At 38.1% G+C, this 24769-nt stretch overlaps 1 protein-coding gene across 1 annotated transcript; it reads right to left on the minus strand.

Annotated features, from left to right (window-relative positions):
- Positions 1-459: 459 nt before the first annotated feature.
- Positions 460-11393, minus strand: TMEM207 (transmembrane protein 207). Its single transcript, XM_065875835.1, has 5 exons — positions 11319-11393; positions 9425-9462; positions 4619-4663; positions 3431-3573; positions 460-614 (listed from the first exon to the last, which is right to left on the minus strand). Exons 1-5 carry the CDS (start codon positions 11391-11393, stop codon positions 460-462), a joined length of 456 nt encoding a protein of 151 aa, XP_065731907.1.
- Positions 11394-24769: the final 13376 nt, after the last annotated feature.

The following is a 24769-nucleotide window of genomic DNA, read 5'->3' on the forward strand; positions in this document are numbered from 1 at the left end:
TCTCCCCTCACCCTAATTCAAATATTCTCTTTCTGGTTCTGGGTCTGGACATGTATGCATCTCTATTTGGGTCACTGTTAAATTATGATAATTTTATTGACTCCATACTAGGGAAGAGGTCAAATTAAAATAGAGATTGAGGCAGAAAAATTTGTGATGTGTACGACAGCAAAATCCTAAACTTAATGGAAGCCACTCCTTGAGTTAAGTATTGCCTATTTGAGTACATGGAGAAACTTGATTAGGAGCATAAAAGTATAAAGCAGCAGTGACATACCAAGAGTCCACCAATTTACTACGGTGACATCTCCATGCTCCAAATTCTTTTCCTACATTTATGCTTTTGTCTATTTGTCCTTTTTTAGACTACATTAATTGATCTCTAGGAATTCCCACTAAATGAAAGAACTGTTCTTAAATTTTATGTTTTGGAATTAAAAATATTTCTAAGAGTTTCAATTAATCATCCAGATCTAAAATCAGCTTGATTTTAGAATTTTTTTCATATGGAGGTGGGGGGCCTAAAGCACCAAAACATGGAACATGATACAATTCAGGATTTTGAGTTTGAAGGTGCATTCCAATTCCAGTTGGATTCACAGCTGCTTCTGTCCCTGGAAAGAGAAAGGTGGAGGCATAATCTTTCTAGTCAGCATAAAACAGAAGCACATGAACGGCCTAATAAAATCTGGCATTTCTTGGATCACTGGAGCAACAGAAAATTGTTTGTTCCCTTGAGAAAAAATTTACAACCATATCACTCTCTGCCACGGTAGTTTAGTCATTACAGCAAGAAAATTTGCTCTCATGAACCGATTAGACCATCATTGACTAAGCCATAAAGAAGCACCTACAACTTAACAGCTGAAACTAGAAGAAATATCCCTTTTGGAAGATCAGAAGACAAGATTCCTGTAAACACTAATGGCATTTTAGCTAATGCTTCCATCATGAGATATGCAAATATCACTAGAAACGTTAAAGTATTACCTCTGAACTTCATTATTTTATATGTATACTCTGTAAACTGCAACTCACGCAATTAATTAATTTCAACATCTCTATGATAAATAGTAAAAATATCAAGCTGTGAAAAGTTTTCAATTTTTAAATTCTCAAATTGAAAAATTTGAAATCAAAGCTCTTGACTTTAGATTATGCACACTACAAGCCATTATATATCAAAAAGCAAACATTTTCTTCCTGAAACTGATCACCTTGAGAGATCATGCACTTATTCCAACAGTTCTTTGGGAAGTCTTCTATTAGTATTGGCTTGAAAGACTGTTTTTGAGTCACACAGGAAATTAACAGTAATATTTTATAACCATTTCTCTCTTTATACTTTTTCTTTTATTCATAAGGGTCTTTACCTTTCTGGGAATGATTTGGCTTCTTCTTCCCAAAACAATAATAACAGCCATAAATTCACCTTTAAAAAAGAAACTACACCCTTAAACTAAATCTGGCTCTTTGACTGTTTTTGTATATTAAATTGAAATAGCACAGACATGTCCATTCATTTGCATATTGTCTCTGGCTGCTTTTTCTACTATAATTGCAGAAGTGAGTCATCCCCACACACTTGCAAAGTCAAACATTTTGGCCTTTAATATAAAAAATGTGCTGATCTCTTTCTTAAAGGATTAAGATTCAATACCATTGAGAAGATTCCAAAGAACATGGCACAATTATCAAAATGATTCCAAGAGTAGTTACATATCAGGCAATAGCTGCTTCACTGGAATCCATATGTAGATTACTCAAAATTATTACTTTGGAGTGCATTCTATTTATTTAGAATCATGAATTTCCATAATATAATAATTCAAATATTATTATAATATGTGAAGGGTGGGACCATATTTAGAATATAAATCTCACCTCCTGGTTCAACACTTTTCTTAAGGGGTTATTTATTTAATTGAATAATCTACTCCTAGGTTATTACACAATTTTTTTACACCTCAGTTTGCTGTTGTGCCATAAAAATCTAGTGATGGTATCTACATTTATAAAAACAAGGCTAAATGAATGTAAAGTGCTTAAAACAAAGCCTGACGCACATTAAAATTGATTGTCACTATTATTAGTAGTGATAATAGTATTAGCATTATTACTATATAGCAAGAGCTGTATTATGCTAAGAGTATGATGCATTTTCTTTTATTTACAATAGTATTTCCCAAACTATCCTATCTTAATGGTTAAGTAATGATTTAATCATTATCCTTACTAATGTTACAACACAGATGGGCTTCCCTGGTGGCGCAGTGGTTGAGAGTCCGCCTGCCCATGCAGGGGACACGGGTTCGTGCCTCGGTCTGGGAAGATCCCACATGCCGCGGAGCGGCTGGGCCCGTGAGCCATGGCTGCTGAGCCTGCGCGTCCGGAGCCTGTGCTCCGCGGCGGGAGGGGCCACAGCGGTGAGAGGCCCGCGTACCATAAAAAAAAAAAAAAAAAAAAAAAAGTACTGAATTTTGATATTAAAACATTTTAGTTTATTTTTACCCCACTTCCTATTTAGCTGTTAGTTTTTCCAGGACATCTCCTGCTCTGTTGAAAATCTTATGCTGATCCAAGTTTCTGAAGGGCAGCTGTTAATCTCTACCAAGCACTCTTGAGGCAACTGTAGTATACAATGCAGTGCCTTAACAGGAAAGTTTCATAACAGACGGTCTCTGGATGAGGACACTGCTTAACATGAAGAAATAAGCTAGCAATTGTCACTTCCCAGAAATCAGAAAATTGTCATTTTTCTATTTACAGCTGAGGCTAGCAATTACACATAACTCAAGACCATACTTTCCTCCATTTCATACCTCTTAACGGAGAGTGGAAAATAATAGGAAAGGCATGGTTTGGGGGGTGGGGTTTGGGAGCAGACAAGATCAGGATGCTGCCAATATGTCTGGGGAGAAAGGACATGAGTATTGACACTCGCCTGTCCAATTCCAGTATTTCAGGCTCTGCAGTGGCAGCAGACAATCTGTAAATTGTTGTTCAATATTACTGCAGGTAAGTGAGACATGGAGAGCTTTGTAAATGAGACTATGAACACGGGGTAGGATAGATGGATATTAAAATCCCAGAGATGCTCTTCTGTACCCTAAGCCTTACCATTTACTTGGAGTGTCCAGCCCTGTGTATCTTTTCCCTTCTGCTTGTTGACTGAATGACATGTTTAGGTTCTATCCCCATACTCAACTCTGAGTCACTTCCCCAGGACACTTTTTTTTTTTTTCTTTCGGGGTCTTTTTCTTCAGAAGTTTTCTCATTTAGACTCTCTCCCCAGTGCATGCCTTTGAGTCTTCAATAAACCATGTCTTGTTCTATGTTTATAAATCTGCTTTTCATAGATTAGATTTTCAACCCACACAAAACTATAAGGTTTCTAAAGAGGAAGTCTAGAAGTGTGTAGACAGCTTACCATAAACAGGGTCCAAGTCTCCAACAGCAAAAACAGCCATGGTGCATCTTCGGGGACCATTTTGGAGTTTCCTCAGCCAGCACTGGAGGCAGGAGAGCACTGCTCCACAGAGAAGAGCCACCAGGAAAATCAGCAGCAAGAACCTTATGTCAGAAGAAGAAAGGGAGGAGTGAGGTGGAGCATTCTGGGAAGTTAAAGAGCTCCTGCTACTTCCCGGAAAGGGGCAAAAATGCAACAAGACCGGTTACAAGCAATCTGGGAGGCCAAATTCCTTAAGCAATCTCCCACCACCACTCATACATTTTCACTGACTCTGGAATGTTCTCTGAGCTTAGAGGGGGTCAGTCTTGCCAGGTAATCTTAACTGTTTTCTCTTTAGAAATTGGAGAGCTGTTCAAAAGAGCAGCATCTTGATTCCTTAACTCATTCATCCATTATTCCTTCCATTCAGCCATCCATTCATTCATTCAACTAGTACGTAAGTGACCAAATAGATTTTAGATGTTGGAGCTGGGGATTCACAGGTTGACAAGACAGGGTCTCTGTCTTTGAGGAGCTAACCATCTAATTGAGAGAACTGGTAATGTTTAGTTTTGAAAATACAGAAGCCAAGGTTTAGGAAGTTATAACAATCCTTTTTTGTCATATTCTGAATGGCTTTTAGGGTCAGAACTGAAATCAGTGGAGGAGTCATTTTGGGAGATTTCAAGATAAAGAACAATGATTTTACCTTTAAAAATATCCAACTTGGGAATAAACTATTATTCTTAAAAATAGTAAGTTCCCGGGCTTCCCTGGTGGCACAGTGGTTGAGAGTCCGCCTGCCGATGCAGGGGACACGGGTTCGTACCCCGGTCCGGGGAGATCCCACATGCTGCGAAGCGGCTGGGCCCGTGAGCCATGGCCGCTGAGCCTGCGCGTCCAGAGCCTGTGCTCCGCAACGGGAGAGGCCACAACAGTGCGAGGCCCGCTTACCGCAAAAAAAAAAAAAAAAAAAAGTAAGTTCCCTGTCATAGGAAGTGTTTAAGTAAACACTGGCCAACAACCTGAAAGTGATGTTTCTGTTGATCCACATGGTCCCTAAAGTTTTCTTATGCTCTATGATTTCATATTCCATCTCAATTATTTAGGAAAAGGAGTGTCATATACCACTAAAGGTTTTATAACACAAATTGAGGGTGTCCTTACCAGATATACCAGCCATTTGTGTACTGATCTTTATAGTTTGTGCACCTGGTAATAAAGGAAGAGCAGTTAGTGCTGGACCTCTAGAGGGACAAGGATTATTCTTCTGGACTGTAGTATTTGTTCTGACCACACTTATTTCCTCAACAATCACCTACCCACTGCACCCCCCATAATTACACAAATGTTTACTGAATGTCCACTTCATTTAAGGCACTGAGAATACAGGTAAATGTGAGACTGTCGTATATGTAAGCAGATAATTGCACTGTAATAGGCTTGATTCTAGAGTTACGAATACTGTTGTGCATTGAGAAGGTAGTGACTAACTTTTCGGGGCTAACATGTCATGGGTGTTAGGCATTAGGCAGATAACCATTGCAGTATTCTGTTTATTCAGAGACCTAGAGTTTTTCAAAATGTAAATTCTCCAGGGAAATTTCATAATCTCTATTATCCTTTAATATCTTGGTAAGGAAGATATTACTAAACCAGGCCTGTAGAGTGGTTGGAGAAAAAAATTAGAATAAAAGTAAAATGGGTGTGTGTGGTCACACATACCATTTACCAAGGAGTTAGAAGTTGATCTTCCATTAGGATGGTTAAACCATATTTGTATCTAGGCACAACTCAGTCATTCCTGGGTTTAGGTTAAAAAGATGATGCAAAAACAAAGTTCACAGTGTAATTTTCAGGAGGTTTAACTCCCCAGGGATAGACACTCAAGTGCTATTCATTCCAGAGTCCCTCACTATATCAGACACGGGCACTAAATGTACGCTTGCTGATGGACTTTTTTCACACCTTAGTGTATGGGCCGCTGTTCAAGTATTCTAGCATTAAATAGTGGAAAACCGTTCATCACAGCCTGATAAACTTCTGAGATAGAGCTGTACTTAATCATGTTTTCTTCGGCCATTGTTAAAATAATACTTAGCACTTTTCAGCTTGAAAGCATTTTTAAATGTCAGCTAATTTATTGCTCTCAGCATCTCTAAGGAAGCAGTGTGTCATGTTTATTATTATACTAGTCAGAAATGACTTTTTAACATATGTGAAGTATCAACTTAAAAATTTTACCACAAACATTTAAGACAAACGTCAGTCACCCAGACGACAAGATTTTTTTGTGTGTGTGCACCTAGAGGGTTTAGCCAAGTATATAGGTATAAACGGCAGGGGGGAAAATGGCAACTGAAGTATAAATTTCAAAAACATCCTAAAACAAGTGATCATCAATAAAGGATTATAAAGATAATTAATGGAACATCCTTATAAAGGAATATTATCCATTCATCAAAGAGAATATAGATTGATATTTATAATTAAACAAAATAATACAGAGAGCTCAATTCTACTTTGTATATTTTCTTTCATGTAAATACAATGATCTCACTACATAGGTATTATACAGTTAGTATGTATACATATATACCAAATTACTAACAATGCTTGCTTCTTTTGAAGGTGGTATTGTGAGGAACTTTATATTTTCAGTATTTCTATATTCTTTGAATTTTTATAATGTACATACATCACTTTTGTAGTCATAAAATTTTTACATAGTATATTATAAATACAAAAAATCTTTAAAATGTATTATCCCACTTTAAAGATGTATGTAGAGAAATACTCCTGGTGTCCTGGCTCAATAAAACAGCTCAAGGTTCTTGGTTTTGAGTCTTGAAATCTAAGCTTATGACCAGAAAAAAGTATGGATTGCTTTATCTTCCTCCATATATAAATCTCTGCTTCTCTCCTTTACATTTCAAAATAGACCATATACTTATTAAAATGTCAATTCTAAATATTAACTACCTTATGTCATTTCTTTTTGACACTCAATAAGTGTCAATTATTGAGTGGCTCTTATTGAGCCACTCAATATTTTTTTCAAGTGCTAACAATTATCCAAACTTATTTACTTTACTTCCTTTTTCTGACCCTGTGGCTGGAAGTGGCAGAGGCAGGCTTTAAACCCAAATGGTCTGGCTGTGGAGTTCATGTCTCTTACCACCATGCAGCATTGTAACTGGGGAGAGTAAAATTCATCTCTAGCCTCATATTACTATGTGGACTACTGCCTGAATGGATTAAATATTCTGTGTTCCAAAATGCTTTAAGAAAATATTAAAAATACAAAAAAAATTAGAAATGAGAGCACAGAGCGTAGCAGACAAAGAGAATAAGCCAAAAGTGAGATCAGTTTGTAAACTGAATGTAGTAAATCTAAGCTTTCTAGCAATTAATAGGATGAAAGAGAGAATTGGTTATATAGTATTCTCTAAAATGAATAAAAACAGGCAGCATTATTCACCAAATGCACAACTATTCCAGCTATAGAAATGAGAGACAAATTCAAACTATGGGGCTTCATAAAGAGGTTGTCTTTAACAACAGGAACAATGTTTCTCACAGTACTCTTAGAATAAATGCAATAATAAATTTCATGGGTCCTTTCTGTAAAAATTACTCTTAACAGAAGCCGGAATGCAATTTAGCTACAATAATTTGGGAGAGGGACAGGTGCCAAATCATATCATCCAGAGACCAGTGGCCTGACCTAATTAATCTGGGGTGGGTAAATTGTGCAGTACCCAAAAGGATGGTTGGATTGTGTACCCCTAGGTATTTCACCAGGTGTGTAATTTTATCTAAATATTGGACGTGCAGTGTGGATTTGTAGTGAAAATCCCCGGCTCAGGAATCAGTCATAGGCCCAGATGCAAGCTCTGCCTTTTACTTGTTTAATCTTGAACAAAATACTTAACTTCCCCAAACCAGGTAATATGGTAGACTATCATCAGCAATGTATTAATGCAATTCATTTACAGAATCCCATATGCTTATGATTTGATTTATGTTTTGTAAAATATCCTATTTATGTACATACATGTACATCAGTGTACGTGGTTATTTCTGGGAAAGGGAAAAGATTAAAGGTGTAATTTTTCAGAGGGACTCTGACGTGTTTGATTTCATACACTAAATTACTTATAATATCTAAATTATACACAAAAAGTCTAGCAATGCATTGTTTATACTAAACATGCAGTTATAAAAATAAATTGATTGGCAGCCGCATAGCACAGGGAGATCAGCTCGGTGCTTTGTGACCACCTAGAGGGGTGGGATAGGGAGGGTGGGAGGGAGACGCAAGAGGGAGGAGATATGGGGATATATGTATATGAATAGCTGATTCACTTTGTTATACAGCAGAAACTAACACACCATTGTAAAGCAATTATACTCCAATAAAGATGTTAAAATAAATAAATAAATAAATTGATCGGGTTAGAGCAGAAAAAAATTAGTCTTGTGCTGGGAAAAAAATGTAAATAGAACTAATAATAGATCCCACAAACACCTTCCTGTGTTGGCAAAATATTTGAAATATTGTGTCTACCTTCAATACATTTCCTTACCTTATATGACCTCTCCACAAAATCAGCCACTTTCTTGCCTTCTCTGTCTTAATTTTCTGTTAATTTGCATTATATTTGAGGTGGTTTCTTGTTTTTATTCAAAAGCAATGATATTAAATAATGACTAATATAACAGACATTTTACATGCAAAATGATGTAGTCAAAAAGTTTGTACCTAAGTACTAATTTAAGTCCTGCAGTTAATTTTTTCCTCTCTTTGGGCCTCAATTTCTTCACCCAAAAAAAAGGCCAGTAGCCTCAGTGACTCTAAAGTTAGCTTATAAAGTTCCTCAATACCATGTTCTCCTGTCATGTTGATTAGGGAATTAGATTCAACATTTCTGATCCTTTCCAATTATGAATTTCTTTATTCTATTATTCTGGGTCAAGGGCAGAAGATGAAAGGGCAAGATGAGACAGCCATGAGGTCCAAAGTTAGGTAAGCACACCAATAGTCAAAAGTCCATTATGTCACCAACACCAGAAGACAGAGAAAAAAGCAAGTCCAAAATCAAGGTAAAGAAACAGCAATGGAGAGCCATGCAGTAGCTGAAAGAGTGGCACACATTTAATAAGCAGATGATCAATAATGGGATGATCCATCAGAAATTGGTGAAGGATTCCAGGGCCAAGGAAAGCACCCCACCCAGCATGGCCTCATAATCTGGAGACAATGCCCAGAGACCCCGGCCTTGAGGGTAACAGTCAATGATAAAAACAGCTAGCTGGCAGTGAGGGCTGCTCCCAGGAGAAGATAGGGCTTGGCAGAAGTGCTTTCTGACACTTGCACGAAGTCTCAGTACATTACAGTTATCGTTAATCATCAGCAGCTTTATTAATGGCACCTTCTCCCCATCTCCCGAATAGAATTCTGAGAAGAATTAAGCCTACAGTACGAAAAGTGAGAAAATAGTGTCAATTATTCACATAACATATCAAAAGCACTTTGAAAGGTACACATAATACAGGTTAGATCTTTGGTAGTTTGCTTATATTTGAAACCAAATTACCCAGAAAACTGTCTCCCATCATCCCTGTGAGTTATACATGTGGATGGAGTCATAGAGGAAGTCATGATTCTTTCATGAACTTAAAGGACACTTAAAACTTCAAGTGTGGAGAATTCAGTGAGCAAAAATACCTAGAAATCAATTAGGCCCCTTATTTATTTAACAAAGCTGATCACAATGAAAGTGCATATTTTCTGCTTTTAGAAAAATTGAGCCATTTGCATTTAAAAGCAATTTACTTTTTATTTTTCTTGCATGATAATAATGATCATTTGAAACTCAGTTGGGGCTTCTCAAATGACTTGAGATATTTTTATTCTTTGAATTTTGAAAATGCTGAATAGAACCATGGAGCCTCTTGCTATTTACTTACATTTCATTTTCTTCACATGGTGAGTCCGATAGCACCAACTAAAACACATGTTTAGAACAATGAAATCAAAACATTTCATGTCTAACCCTTTAATACAGTGCCTAGAGACAATGTGTGTTTATATCATTTTGCTTGTTTTTCTGTTTTAATTAAAAGCTCCGCAGCAGAGTCTATTGGTGCAAAGAACTGTAATTGAAAAAAGTCTCTGGGTAGATTCTCCAGCTCAGCAGTGACAGGAGATATATACTGGGAGCCAGATTCCTATCCTACACACCGCCATAGGTGGGTGTGAAAACATTTTGTTTTTTCTATAGGCAGATTTTGCTTTATCTAAAGAGCTTTTGTGCACCTTGCATTTTTCTTTGTTTTCACATTTTAGCTAGAGGAACGAGTTTCATTACTTGTGAATATTATTTTCACGCAAAGGAATCAAGTTCCCTACATGAAAACTGAAGTCCATTCCCTTAGCATTAGTGGATATTAAATACATGAACGAAGGAGGGAGTGATTTTAACCTGCTCTAAGGCTAAGGTCAACCTAAGATCCATTGACATTCCTGTTGAGATTTACATTTTTATCTTTATCAAAGAAGAGGGGAAAACTAATAACCTTGATTGCTTTGTTTTAAAAGACCCAAACCATAAGTATTCTAACACAATTTTCTTATCCTCTGTGTCGAGCCTTATAGGTTACAATAACTCACGTCACAGAGGAAAGAAAGTACTCCTATCTAGAGTACTTGCTTATAGGTTTGTCTTTCTCTTGAACTGAGACCATTTTCATGTACAATGAGAAAACTTGTTGAATATTATTTATATGTAGCCCTAAACATTGTGTTGATGAGGTCTGTGAAGTATTTATTTTCCTGGACCCTACATACAAATATCAATACAAGTAAGAAGTTACAAAATTTAAAATCATAGACTTGGAAATTTTGCGTGAGATACGTTTTTTCCCCCCTTAATCCCAAACTCATCTTCTTCAGCACCTCATATTTATTCCACCAAGTTTGTCTGGGTAAAGAGATTTGTGGAGTTACAGATGGAGTCATGAATTGGCCATCAGAGAGCGTGGTAATGAACAATTTATAAGCACAGAAAATGAGTTGCACTCTCTTTTGCTAGAATGCTGCAAATAGACTTGCATACTAACTGAGAGGAAAATGAACGTTCAAATTTTGTCCATAAAGAAAGTTTATTTATGAGCAGATGAAATCATTTAGGATCCAGCTTCACAGATAAACAAATAAAGCCAGCATTTCACTTTCAAGTCACTTCCTTGAAACCCTAGCAAGAAGTACACAGTGTTACATTATTACTACCTCACTTCCAATGTCAGACTTTGCAGTTATCAAGAAATGAGGAGTGAAGTCTTAATATATTTCATACCTAAATATTTCAGATACGTTGCATTCAAGAAACACAGACACAGACATGCAGGGATTAGTCAGAATGAGATACTAGAGCAGAGGAATCAAAATAGACTCTAAGATGGTTCTGTCTGCACTGTTCAGCACTGAAAAACTGTTGAGCCTCAAGTATGGCTTTGGGCAACAGTAAACATACCTTAAATTAATCCTGCCACAGCATTTTATGTCAATAACACTTCTGACTTTTAAAAATTTTACAGCATAACAAAGTTAAAAAAATATTGATCACATCATATTTCAATAGCAATAGAACTAAATAAAGAAGACATAGGACTAAGGTCATAAACCATTTTGTTATCTGTATGTTTAACCAATATATATAATGCCCTAAGATTCTGGTAACACATTCTTAAACGAAATCTTCTAACTGTCAGAGTCATTGTTGCCCAAACCACAAATCTATAACAAATCAGATCCTTAGAGTAGTAGCTTTGAAAATCTTTTCCCAGAAAGAGAGATGGTTACCTGGAATAGTGGCAAACACAAGATTCCTGTTTTTGAGACCATCGAAGTGACACTTAGAAGTCTGGATCTCGACATAACTTAAAGGACAAGAGGTTCAAAGATAGTGGTTTGCTGTCTGTGTTTATCTCCGTCTTTCTCAGAACGTGTTAGCTTCTCTATAAGTTCTGCTTCATGCCAGGGCACTCATTAATGCTGGCTCCTTGTGACTGGTAAAGTGCCTGCCAGGAGCTGGAATTTTAGGTGCAAGCTCACAGGTACTGAAAGTTCAAGGATTTCAGTTTAAGCTCAGAACACTGATAATGTTTCTCAAACCCTTAAAAGCCAGGGTAATACATGCTGACCTGCAAAACTAGCTGGCTGCTGAAATAACTTACAACATTCAAGTGCATGCTTTTATTCCAGGGTACTTCTGGGTTGTTTGTTTGTTTGTTTTGTAGATGTTTTTTTGGAAAATTTATGTTTCCTTCCCTTTGTTGGTCCTCTTTGCTCTTCTTTTCCAAAACATCATTTTCAGTCCCAGGTGTAACCCAACCTTGGACATAAAGTTTTCCCCTGTCTCATAATAATTGCAGCTTACTTTTAAACAGAGTATATTTCAATATATATATAAATGAAAGAACTCCAACACAACTGCCAACAAAAAAGCTGCCAAAAATGTCAAAGGAAGTTCTGAAAAAGAACAACTAAAGAGGCACGAAACTACTATATATTAAGACAATATAAAAGCATAAAAATTGGTACTGACACATGTAAACAAAAAGATAGATGGAACAGAATAGAGTTCAGAAATAAATTAAAATACACATAGAGATTTATTTCAACTACCATTTTATTTTATTTTTTAACATCTTTATTGGAGTATAATTGCTTTACAATGGTGTGTTAGTTTCTGCTGTAAAACAAAATGAATCAGCTATATGTATACATATATCCCCATATCCCCTCCCTCTTGTGTTTCCATCCCACCCTTACTATCCCACCCCTCTAGGTGGCCACAAAGCACTAAGCTGATTTCCCTGTGCTATGTGCTGCTTCCCACTAGCTATCTATTTTACATTTGGTACGGTATATATGTCAATTCCACTCTCTTACTTCATCCCAGCTTACCCTTCCCCCTCCCCACGTCCTCAAGTCCATTCTCTACATCTGTGTCTTTATTCCTGTCCTACCCCTAGGTTCTTCAGACCATTTTTGTTTTTTTAGATTCCATGTATATGTGTTCGCATATGGTATTTGTTTTTCTCTTTCTGACTTGCTTCACTCTGAATGACAGTCTCTAGGTCCATCCACCTCAATACAGATAAATCAACTTCATTTCTTTTTATGGCTGAGTAATATTCCATTTTATATATGTGCCATGTCTTCTTTATCCATTCATCTGTTGATGGATACTTATGTTGATTCCATGTCCTGGCTATTTTATATAGAGCTGCAATTAACATTGTGGTACATGTATTTTTTGAATTATGGTTTTCTCAGGTACATATACCCAGTAGTGGGATTGCTGGGTCATATGGTAGTTCTATTTTTAGTTTTTAAGGAACCTCCATACTGTTCTCCATAGTGGCTCTATCAATTTACATTCCCACCAACAGTGCAAGAGGGTTCCCTTTTCTCCACACCTTCTCCAGCATCTACTGTTTGTAGATTTTTTGATGATGGGCATTCTGATGGTGTGAGGTGATATCTCATTGTAGTTTTGATTTGCATTTCTCTAATGATTAACGATGTTGAGCATCCTTTCATTTGTTTGCTGGAAATCTGCATAGCTTCTTTGGAGAAATGTCTATTTAGGTCTTCTGCCCATTTTTGGATTGGGTTGTTTGCTTTCTGATTTTGAGCTGCATTAGCTGATTGTATATTTTGGAGATTAATCCTTTGTCAGTTGCTTCATTTGCAAATATTTTCTCCCATTCTGAGAGTTGCCTTTTTGTCTTATTTATGGTTTCCTTTGCTGTGCAAAAGCTTTTAAGTTTCATTAGGTCCCATTTGTTTATTTTTGTTTTTATTTCTATTGCTCTGTGAGGTGGGTAAAAAGGATCTTGTGATTTATGTCACAGAGTGTTCTGCCTATGTTTTCCTGTAAGAGTTTCATAGTGTCTGGTCTTACATTTAGGTCTTTAATCCATTTTGAGTTTATTTTTGTGTATGGTGCTAGGGAGTGTTCTAATTTCATTCTTTTACATGCAGCTGTCCAGTTTTCCCAGCAACACTTATTGAAGAGTGTGTCTTTTCTCCATTGTACATTGTTGCCTCCTTTATCAAAGATAAGGTGACCATATGTGTGTGGGTTTGTCTCTGGGCTTTCCATCCTCTTCCATTGATCTATATTTCTGTTTTTGTGTCAGTACCATACTGTCTTGATTACTATAGCTTTGTAGTATATTCTAAAGCCAGGGTGCCTGATTCCTCCAGCTCCGTTTTTCTTTCTCAAGATTGCTTTGGCTATTTGAGGTCTTTTGTTTTCCATACAAATTGTGAAATTTTTTGTTCTAGTTCTGTGAAAAATGCCATTGGTAGTTTGATAGGGATTGAGTTGAATCTGTAGATTGCTTTGGGTAGTAGAGTCATTTTCACAATGTTGATTCTTCCAATCTGAGAACATGGTATATCTCTCCATCTGTTTGTATCATCTATAATATCTTTCATCAGTGTCATAGTTTTCTGTATACAGGTCTTTTGCCTCCTTAGGTAGGTTTATTCCTAAGTATTTTATTCTTTTTGTTGCAGTGGTAAATGGGAGTGTTTCCTTAATTTCTCTTTTAGATTTGTCATCATTAGTGTATAGGAATGCAAGTGATTTCTGTGCATTAATTTTGTATACTGCTACTGTACCAAATTCATGGACTAGCTCTACTAGTTTTCTCATACATTCTTTAGGATTCTCTATGTATAGTATCATGTCATCTGCAGACAGTCACAGTTTTACTTCTTCTTTTCCAATTTGGATTCCTTTTATTTCTTTTTCTTCTCTGATTCCTATGGCTAAAACTTCCAAAACTATGTTGAATAATAGTGGTGAGAGTGGACAACCTTGTCTCTTTCCTGATCTTAGTGGAAATGGTTTCAGTTTGTCACCATTGAGAATGATGTTGACTGTGGGTTTTTCATATATGGCCTTTACTATGTTGAGGTAGATTCCCTCTATAACTACTTTCTGGAGGGTTTTTATCATAAATGTGTGCTGAATTTTGTCGAAAGCTTTTTCTGCATCTATTGAGATTATCATATGTTTTTTATCCTTCGATTTGTTAATATGGTTTATCACATTGATTGATTTGCATATATTGAAGAACCCTTGCATTCCTGGGATAAACCTCACTTGATCACGGTGTATGATCCTTTCAATGTGCTGTTGTATTCTGTTTGCTAGTATTTTGTTGAGGATTTTTGCATCTATGTTCATCAGTGATATTGACCTGTAGTTTTCTTTTTTTGTGACATCTTTGTCCGGTTTTGATATCAGGGTGATGGTGGCCTTGTAGAGTGAGTTTGGGAGGGTTCCTTCCTCTGTAATTTTTGGAAGAGTTTGAGAAGGATAGGTGTTAGCTCTTCTCTAAATGCTTGCTAGAATTCACCTGTGAAGCTATCTGGTCCTGGGTTTTGTTTGTTGGAAGATTTTTAATCACAGTTTCAATTTCATTGCTTGTGATTGGTCTGTTTATATTTTCTATTTCCTCCTGGTTCAGTCTCAGAAGGTTGTGCTTTTCTAAGAATTTGTCCATTTCTTCCAGGTTGTCCATTTTATTGGCATATAGTTGCTTATAGTAATCTCTCATGACCCTTTATATTTCTGCAGTGTCAGTTGTTACTTCCCCTTTTTCATTTCTAATTCTATTGCTTTGAGTGTTCTCCCTTTTTTCCTTGATGAGTCTGGCTAATGGTTTATCGATTTTGTTATCTTCTCAAAGAACCAGCTTTTAGTTTTACTGATGTTTACTATTGTTTCCTTAAGTTATTTTTCATTTATTTCTGATATGATCTTTAAGATTTGTTTCTTTCTGCTAACTTTGGGTTTTTTCTGTTCTTCTTTCTCTAATTGCTTTCGGTGTAAAGTTAGGTTGTTTATTTGAGATTTTTCTTGTTTCTTGAGGTAGGATTGTATTGCTATAAACTTCTCTCTTGGAACTGCTTTTGCTGCATCCCGTATGTTTTGGGTCTTCGTGTTTTCATGGTCACTTGTTTCTAGGTATTTTTTGATTTCCTTTTTGATTTCTTCAGTGATCTCTTGGTTATATAGTAGCATATTGTTTAACCTCCATGTGTTTGTATTTTTTACATATTTTTTCCTGTAATTGATATCTAGTCTCATAGTGGTGTGGTTGGAAAAAATACTTGCTACTATTTCAATTTTCTTAAATTTACCAGGGCTTGATTTGTGACACATGATATGATCTATCCTGGACAATATTCCATGAGCACTTGAGAAGAAGTGCATTCTGTTGTTTTTGGATGGAATGTCCTATAAATATCAATTAAGTCCATCTTGTTTAATGTGTCATTTAAAGCTTGTGTTTCCTTATTTATTTTCATTTTGGATGATCTGTCCATTGGTGAAAGTGGGATGTTAAAGTCCCCTACTATGATTGTGTTACTGTCAATTTCCCCTTTTTTGGCTGTTAGCATTTGTCTTTTGTACTGAGGTGCTCCTATGTCGTGTGCATAAATGGTAACAATTTTTATATCTTCTTCTTGGATTGATCCCTTGATCATTATGTAGTGTCCTTCTTTGTCTCTTGTAATACTCTGTTTAAAAGTCTATTTTGTCTGATATGAGAATTGCTACTTCAGCTTCCTTTTGATTTCCATTTGCATGGAATATCTGTTTTCCATCCCCTCACTTTCAGTCTGTATGTGTCCCTAGGTCTTGCTTTTTTTTTGTTTTTTCAGGTCAAACAAAACAGGTCTTGTTTTTTTTTTTTGTTTTTTCATTAGCCAGTCTGTGTCTTTTGGTTGGAGCATTTAATCCATTTACATTTAAGGTAGTTATCAATATGTATGTTCTTATTTCCATTTTCTTAATTGTTTTGAGTTTGTTATTGTGAATCTTTTCCTTCTCTTGTGTTTCTGCCTAGAGAAGTTCCTTTAACATTTGTTTTAAAGCTGGTTTCATGGTGCTGAATTCTCTTAGCTTTTACTTGTCTGCAAAGATTTTAATTTCTCCATCGAATCTGCATGAGATCCTTGGTGGGTAGAGTAATCTTGGTTGTAGGTTTTTCCCTTTCATCACTTTAAATATGTCCTGCCACACCCTTCTGGCCTGCAGAGTTTCTGCTGAAAGATCAGCTGTTAACCTTATGGGGATTCCCTTGTATGTTATTTGTTGCTTTTCCCTTGATGCTTTTAATATTTTTTCTTTGTATTTAATTTCTGTTAGTTTGATTAATACATGTCCTGGTGTGTTTCTCCTTGGATTTATCCTGTATGGGACTCTCTGTGCTTCCTGGACTTGATTGACTATTTCCTTTCCCATATTAGGGAAGTTTACAACTATAATCTCTCCAAATATTTTCTCAGTCCCTTTCTTTTTCTCTTCTTCTTCTGGGACCCCTATAATTTGAATGCTGGTGTGTTTAATGTTGTCCCAGAGGTTCTTAGACTGTGCTCAGTTCTTTTCATTCTTTTTTCTTTATTCGGTTCTGCAGTAGTTGTTTCCACTATTTTATCTTCCAGGTCACTTATCCGTTCTTCTCCCTCAGTTATTCTGCTATTAATTCCTTCTAGAGAATTTTTCTTTTCTCTTATTGTGTTGTTCATCATTGTTTGTTTGCTCTTTAGTTCTTCTCGGTCCTTGTTAAATATTTCTTGTATTTTCTCCATTATATCTCCAAGATTTTGGATCATCTTTACTATCATTACTCTGAATTCTTTTTCAAGTAGACTGCCTATTTCCTCTTCATTTGTCTGGTCTGGTGGGTTTTTACCTTGCTCCTTCATCTGCTGTGTGTTTCTCTGTCTTCTCATTTTGTTTAACTTACTCTATTTGGGGTGTCCTTTTTGCAGGCTGCATGTTCATTGTTCCCGTTGTTTTTGTTGTCTGCCCCCAGTGGTTAAGGTTGGTTCTGTGGGTTGTGTAGGCTTCCTGTTGGAGGGGACTAGTGCCTGTGTTATGGTGGATGAGGCTGGATCTTGTCTTTCTTGTGAGCAGGACCATGTCTTGTGGTGTGTTTTGGGGTGTCTGTGAACTTATTATGATTTTAGGTATCCTCTCTTATAATGGGTGGGGTTGTGTTCCTGTCTTGCTAGTTGTTTGGCTTGGGGTGTGCAGCACTGGAGCTTGCTGTTGATTGAGTGGAGCTGGGTCTTAGCATTGAGACAGAGGTTCCTGGGAGAGCTCTTGCTGATTGATATTATGTGGAGCCAGGAGGTCTCTGGTAGTCCAGTGTCCTGAACTTGGCTCTCCCATCTCCAAGGCTCAGGCCTGACAACTGGCTGGAACACTAAGACCCTGTCAGCGACACGGCTCAGAAGAAAAGGGAGAAAAAGTAAAAAGAAAGAGTGAAAAAAAAATATAATAAAATGCAGTTATTAAAATAAAAAATATTAATTATTAAAGTTAAAGAAAAAAGAGAGCAACCAACCAATAAACAAATCCAGCAATGGTAACAAGCACTAAAAACTCTACTAAAAAAAAAAAATGGACAGACAGAATCCCAGGACAAATGTTAAAAGCAAAGCTATACAGACAAAATTACACAAAGAAGCATACATATACGCACTCACAAAAAGAGAAAAAGGAAAAAATATATATACAAAAAATAAAGCAAGAAAGCAAACCCCAAGTGTACAGTTGCTCCCAAAGTCCACCACCTTAATTTTGGGATGATTTATTTTCTATTCAGGTATTCCACAGATGCAAGGTACATGAGATTGATTGTGGAGATTTAATCAACTGCTCCTGAGGCTGCTGGGAGAAATTTCCATTTCTCTTCTTTGTTTGCACAACTCCTGGGGTTCAGCTTTGGATTTGGCCCCATCTCTGCATGTAGGTCATCCTCTGGCGTCTGTTCTTCACCCAGACAGGAGTGGGTTAAAGGACTGGCTGATTAGGGGCTGTGGCTCACTCAGGCACAGGGGAGGGAGGGGTACGTTAGTCATAATTGGAACGTGGGATGAGTCAATGGCAGCAGAGGCCAGTGTGATGTTGCACCAGCCTGAGGCACGCCATGTGTTCTCCTGGGGAAGTTGTCCCTGGTTCACAGGACCCTGGCAGTGGCAGGCTGCACAGGCTCCCAGGAGGGGAGGTGTGGATAGTGACCTGTGCTTGCACACAGGTTTCTTGGTGGCTGCAGCAGCAGTCTTAGTGTTTCATGCCCATATCTGGTGTCCGTGCTGATAGCTGCGGCTTGCGCCCGCCTCTGGAGCTCGTTTAGGCAGTGCTCTGAATCCCCTCTCCTCGCACACTGTGAAACAATGTTCTCTTGACTCTTAGGCAGGTCCAGACCTTTTCCCGAACTACCTCCAGGCTAGCTGTGGCGCAGTAGCCCCCTTCAGGCTGTGTTCACGCTGCCAACCCCAGTCCTCTCCCTGCGCTCCACCAAAGCCCGAGCCTCAGCTCCCAGCCCCCGCCCACTCCGGTGGGTGAGCAGACAAGCCTCTCGGGCTGGTGAGTGCTTGGCGGCACCGATCCTCCGTGCGGGAATCTCTGCACTTTGCCCTCCGCACCTCTGTTGCTGGGCTCTCCTCCATGGCTCCAAAGCTCCCCCCTGCTGCACACCTCCTGTCTCCACCAGTGAAGGGTTTTCCTAATGTGTGGAAACTTTTCCTTCTTCACAGATTTCTCACTGAGGTGCTGGTCCCGTCCCTATTCTTTTGCCTCTGTTTTTTCTTTTGCCCTACCCAGGTACATGGGTAGTTTCTTGCCTTTTGGGAAGTCTGAGGTCTTCTGCCAGCGTTCCGTAGGTGTTCTGTAGGAGTTGTTCCACATGTAGATGTATTTTTGATATATTTGTGGGGAGGAAGGTGATCTCCACGTCTTACTCCTCAGCCATCTTGAAGGTCCCCCCTCAGCTGCCATTTTAAACCAGTAAGGAATAGATACTCTTCAGGGAATAATGAAGAGCTGAGTGCTTAGGTGGAAAAAATGCAACAAATGACTTTTAAGATGCTTAAACATGTTCATAATTAGATAAATACAACTTACTATTATAATCAGATCTGCAAGTTCAAAAAATCAATAGTACATTAAGGAGAGATAGATATGGGAAGTCAAATCCTCTCTTATATGGTTGGGAAAACTGCTGAGCCTCTTTGGAAAATACTTAGGCAATATCTATTAACCTAAATACTGAGTATACCCTTTGGCCAAGAATTTGCCTTTCAGGAAAGTATCTTACAGATACTACTTACACATGGCACAAATCATTACATGCAGTGATGTTCACCGAAGCGTTGCTGGTAATAACAAAATATTGCAAACAGCAAATGTCCATCAAAATGTGACTGATTAAATACAAAATGATTACATCTACTCAACAGAATACTGTGCAGTTAAAAAACTTGTTTAAAAAGGTGGAGGCAGATCACAGATGTTGAGGTATTGTAGAAAAGCTTCTAAGATTTATCATTAAGTAAAAGGAACCAGTTTAGAGCACCGTGTATATCTCCTATCTTCTATGAAACAAATAGGGAAGTATAGCTTACAGTGTTTTCTCTCTATATAAAATCTGCATATATATGCTTGTACATGGATAGAATGTCTTTGCCTAAAACTGTTAACAGTAATATATCTGTATGAAGGAAATGAGAATCTGAGGAAACAAGAGTATGAGGGATTTACTTTTCACTGTTAGTGTCTAGTATGTTTGATTTTAGTTTTATTTCTTTCATCTAAACATTTTGTACACACAATGCATTTCTAAGGGCCAATTTTGAAGCCAATCATCTAGAATTCAGAACAAGATATTGTAGTTCAAGCCCCAGCCAGCATAATTCATGAAATCCAATTCAAAGGATAATACATGGATTCATTTATGATCACATACATACACTGGAAACAAACGAGCCATGTTAGTTATCTAACCTACTGTTCTGAATTGGCCATTAAGGTATATGGATTAGTTGAGCTGCATCTGGACGGGCTGAGGAGGCTGTGTGCGGACCTCAGTCTGTTTAGTATGCTGCCACAGACACAGCCATGAATTTCAAAGCGGAGGAAGGGCTTGGTGCCACTGCCAATGAGGGATAAGTAAACCAAGACTACAGTATTATTTGTCTCTAAGACACCCTCCATTTTGAGTGTCTCTGAAGCCTGTAATTAAACAGAATGAAAAATAGGCTTTTCACTGGTGAACTTATTTATTAGGCGGTCAGAAGCCTGACTTCCGTCAGTGGAGTCAGTGATCTTAAGAATTCCTGGGAAAGGAAGGGAAAGCCAGATAACTAGAAAAGAGGTGAAATAGAAACACGGGCAGGATATTTGGTTTAGCCTTAGAAACTGGAACTATGACTAACCAGATACATAGATTAAATAATTCTCATGAAACACACACACACACACACACACACACACACACACACACACACACACACGATCCCACAGCAGGTGGCTGACTGGGAGTATGACAGCTAATTGGAGGTGGAGTCTATCTTCACAATAATGCCACAAGTGCTATTACTATATCTGATGCTAAAATAAGGTTCATACTCATCACTACCTTTCTCTTCACAGATTGCTAATTATCTGTTTAATTCTGGACTTTCTCATAGCACTCTCAAAGGCCAGCATGGTAGATTTTCCTAAGACAGTAGTTTTCCTAGAGCATTCCCTTCCCAGCTTCATGCCAGTTTGACGGTCTTAGAAAAGGAAGTCTGCCCGTGAATGTCTTTTTACATGCATATTTAAGCTTTTTATTTTGAATTAATTGTAGACTCACATGCAGTTTTAAGAAATAATACAAGACCTACTAGAGAACGGACTTGAGGATGTGGGGAGGGGGATGGATGAGCTGTGACAAAGCGAGAGCGAGGCATGGACATATATACACTACCAAACGTAAGGTAGATAGCTAGTGGGAAGCAGCCGCATAGCACAGGGAGATCAGCTTGGTGCTTTGTGACCTCCTGGAGGGGTGGGCTAGGGAGGGTGGGAGGGAGGGAGACGCAAGAGGGAAGAGATATGGGAACATATGTATATGTATAACTGATTCATTTTGTTGTAGAGCAGAAACTGACACACCATTGTAAAGCAATTGTACCCCAATAAAGATGTTAAAAAAAAAAAGAAAGAATACAGAGGTCTCATGTACCATTTACCCAGTTTTCCCAATGGTAACATCTTGCTTAACTACTGTACAATATCACAAGCAGGAAATTGATACAATCTACCATCTGCATGATCTTTGTACTTTATGTTTTAACATTTAAAAGTTGTGATTAATCTAATGATTTTGTTCAACTATGTGCTTATGTGCATGGACTTGTGGTAGTGAGTGAACATCCCTAGGAATTCAAGCTGAAGATGGATGACTGCTATCCATAACAATACGATCTCTTATGTTGCTAAGATTCTATGGACTCCTTATGTTTGGATGTAAGGGTGGAAAGAAGCAAAACTCTTGGAAAGAAGAAAAAGAAGAAGAAGAAAGAGAATATATGAGATTACACTCGCAAGATTTATTGAATATTTAGATATTAGACCTATAATTCTTATCTTTGTAACAAGAGAATGGGCAGATATATGTTCAATAATACAGTACTGGTCATTTACCCAGCCTTTTGCCCATGCTAAAAGGAAGTAAATCCTACAGGGAAGGAGGGACATGAGAGCAAGAGCATATGAAACTATTCTCTGGATTCGGAGCCTGGCAGAAGTTCAAATTCCCTGAAGCTCTAAAGTCATATTGCTGTTTGTCCTTAAAGGTCATGGAATGCACCTGTTCAAAAAAAAAAAATCTAAGGACCAAAATTCAAGGGATTAATAAGAATAAATAGAAGGTATGAATAGAAGTGGGCAATGCATAAAGGAAGGTCCAAAGAATAAGCAAGACAGCATTAGTCACTCTCTTTATGGAAGTTAAAGGAGCAGGATCAGAAGGCCTGGGCTGAGTCATCACTTTGCCACTAACCAGAAGAGTGACAATGAAATGTTTATCTTCTCTAAAAACTGTGTTTTCTGCAAAACTGTGAGAGTAATATTGACTAATCTCCTTCACATAATTTTTTTTTTAAAGAATATGTTGGGGGTAGGAGTTAATTAATTAATTAATTAATTTTTGTTGTGTTGGGTCTTCGTTTCTGTGTGAGTGCTTTCTCTAGTTGCGGCAAGGGGGGGGCACTCTTCATCGCGGTGCGTGGGCCTCTCACTATCGTGGCCTCTCTTGTTGCAGAGCACAGGCTCCAGACGCGGAGGCTCAGTAGTTGTGGCTCACGGGCCTAGTTGCTCCGCGACATGTGAGATCCTCCCAGACCAGGGCTCGAACCCGTGTCCCCTGCACTGGCAGGCAGATTCTCAACCACTGCCCCATCAGGGAAGCCCCAGTTCATGTAATTTTTTTAAAAAGATCAACTTGAAAATATCAACATGGAATCAGATAAGGCACAGAGATAAGGAACTAATTACTGGAGCATAATAAAATAAAATAAAGAATTCCAAAATTAGTTCAGTTCATGGAAGCTATGGGAGTCAGGGTTATACAAGGAGGACATTAAATGAGGAAGCATATCTGGTTGACCAGTTTCATCATTTGCTTCTTCTCCCCAGTGAAGAGAAATAGATCACATTGCTAAATCAATGGTTGATTTTCAGTCTTCATCTTACTTGACCTAATTGGTAGCATTTCACTTAGGTAATCACTTCTTCCTCCTTTAAACACTTCTTCACCTTGCTTCCAAAACAATACATTTCCTGATTTGCCTCGCACTCCAGTGACTGCTTCTCTCTGTCTTATTTGCTGATTTCCCCTCATTTCCCCAGACTTGACATGTTAGGGGTGTCCTAAGGCTGAACCTCAGACCTTTTACTTTTCTATACACATTCACACTTTTGAAAATCTCATTCAATCTCGTACACTATCATTCATAAACTGACAACTCCAAAACTCACATGTCCAATCCAGATCTCTTCCCTGAACCCATAACCAACTGCCTACTCGATGTCACCATTTGGTGTTTACTAGACTTCTGCAAATAAACTTGCTACAAATCTATCTTCTCATTTCCCCCATCTCCCCTTACCCTTATTCCCACAGATCTTCCCTGGATCAGTGCATTGTAACTCTTTCCTTTTGGTTGTTCAGTCCAAAGAGGCTGGTAAATATTTTTGAGTTCTCTCTTTCATATACAATCTCCAATCAATCAGCAAATATTGTAGTCTCTACTCTCAAGGTACATACAGAACGCAACACTTTTCATTACCCCCACCAGCAACTTTTTATTTTCGGTACGCGGGCCTCTTACTGTTGTGGCCTCTTCCGTTGCGGAGCACAGGCTCCGGACGCGCAGGCTCAGCGGCCATGGCTCAAGGGCCCAGCCGCTCCACGGCATGTGGGATCCTTCCCGACCGGGGCACGAACCTGTGTCCCCTGCATCGGCAGGCAGACTCTCAACCCCTGAGCCACCAGGGGAGCCCCCACCAGCAACTTTTCATCTGAATTAATTGCCAATCCTCATCATTTGTTGCCTAAATTATTTCAATAGCTTCCCGTCAGTCCTTCTGTTTTTACACTTGCCTGCCCACAGTCAACTCTCAATACAGGAACCACAGGTTGTTCTTAACTATAAGTTAGATCCTATCACTCCTATTCACAAAACTCTCAAGTGGCTTCTAATTTCCCTCAAAGTGAAGAAAGGAAGTCCTTACAAAGGGTTACAAAGCCTCGCAAGGTCTGTTCTCTCTTCCCTTTCTGGCCTCACGTTCTACTGGTCTCCTTTGACTCACTCTGTTCCCAGCACTCTGAAGCCCGTGCTTTTCCTTGAAATTCCCAAGCGTTCTCCTACCTCTGGGCCTTTGCATTTACTCTTCCGTCAGCCTGTGAGGCACCTCCCTCATTTATCCATGTGACTTACTCCTTCACCTCCTTAAGCTCTTTGCTCAAATGCCACACTCTCAGTGAGGTTTTTTTCTGACCTCTATATTTGGTATTACAACCTCCTTCCTGGCCAACACTCCCTATTCTCTTTGTGTGATTTATGTTTTCAAAAAATTTTGTGAAATGCTTATTTGTCATACTACATTTATGACATTTATTTATTATTTTCTCCCTTTTCTGGAATAAAAACATTATGAGGAAAGGAAGTTTTGTCTATTTGGTTCACTGTGTATCTCCAGTACCTAAAACAGTGCCTTTCACATACTAAGTACTCAATAAAGATTTGTTGAATAGAAGAACTAATTGATTAGTTGAGGTATGAGTGAATGAGCTAGCTTAGAGTCTGGCTAAAGAACATCTCAGACAGCTGGCTGACTCTATAGAGAACAAGTTCCTTGTGGGAGCAGGGGTCCAGGATTCCTC

The sequence above is a fragment of the Phocoena phocoena genome, chromosome 4 (assembly GCF_963924675.1).
Source record: "Phocoena phocoena chromosome 4, mPhoPho1.1, whole genome shotgun sequence".
NCBI classification, from domain to species: Eukaryota; Metazoa; Chordata; class Mammalia; order Artiodactyla; family Phocoenidae; genus Phocoena; species Phocoena phocoena.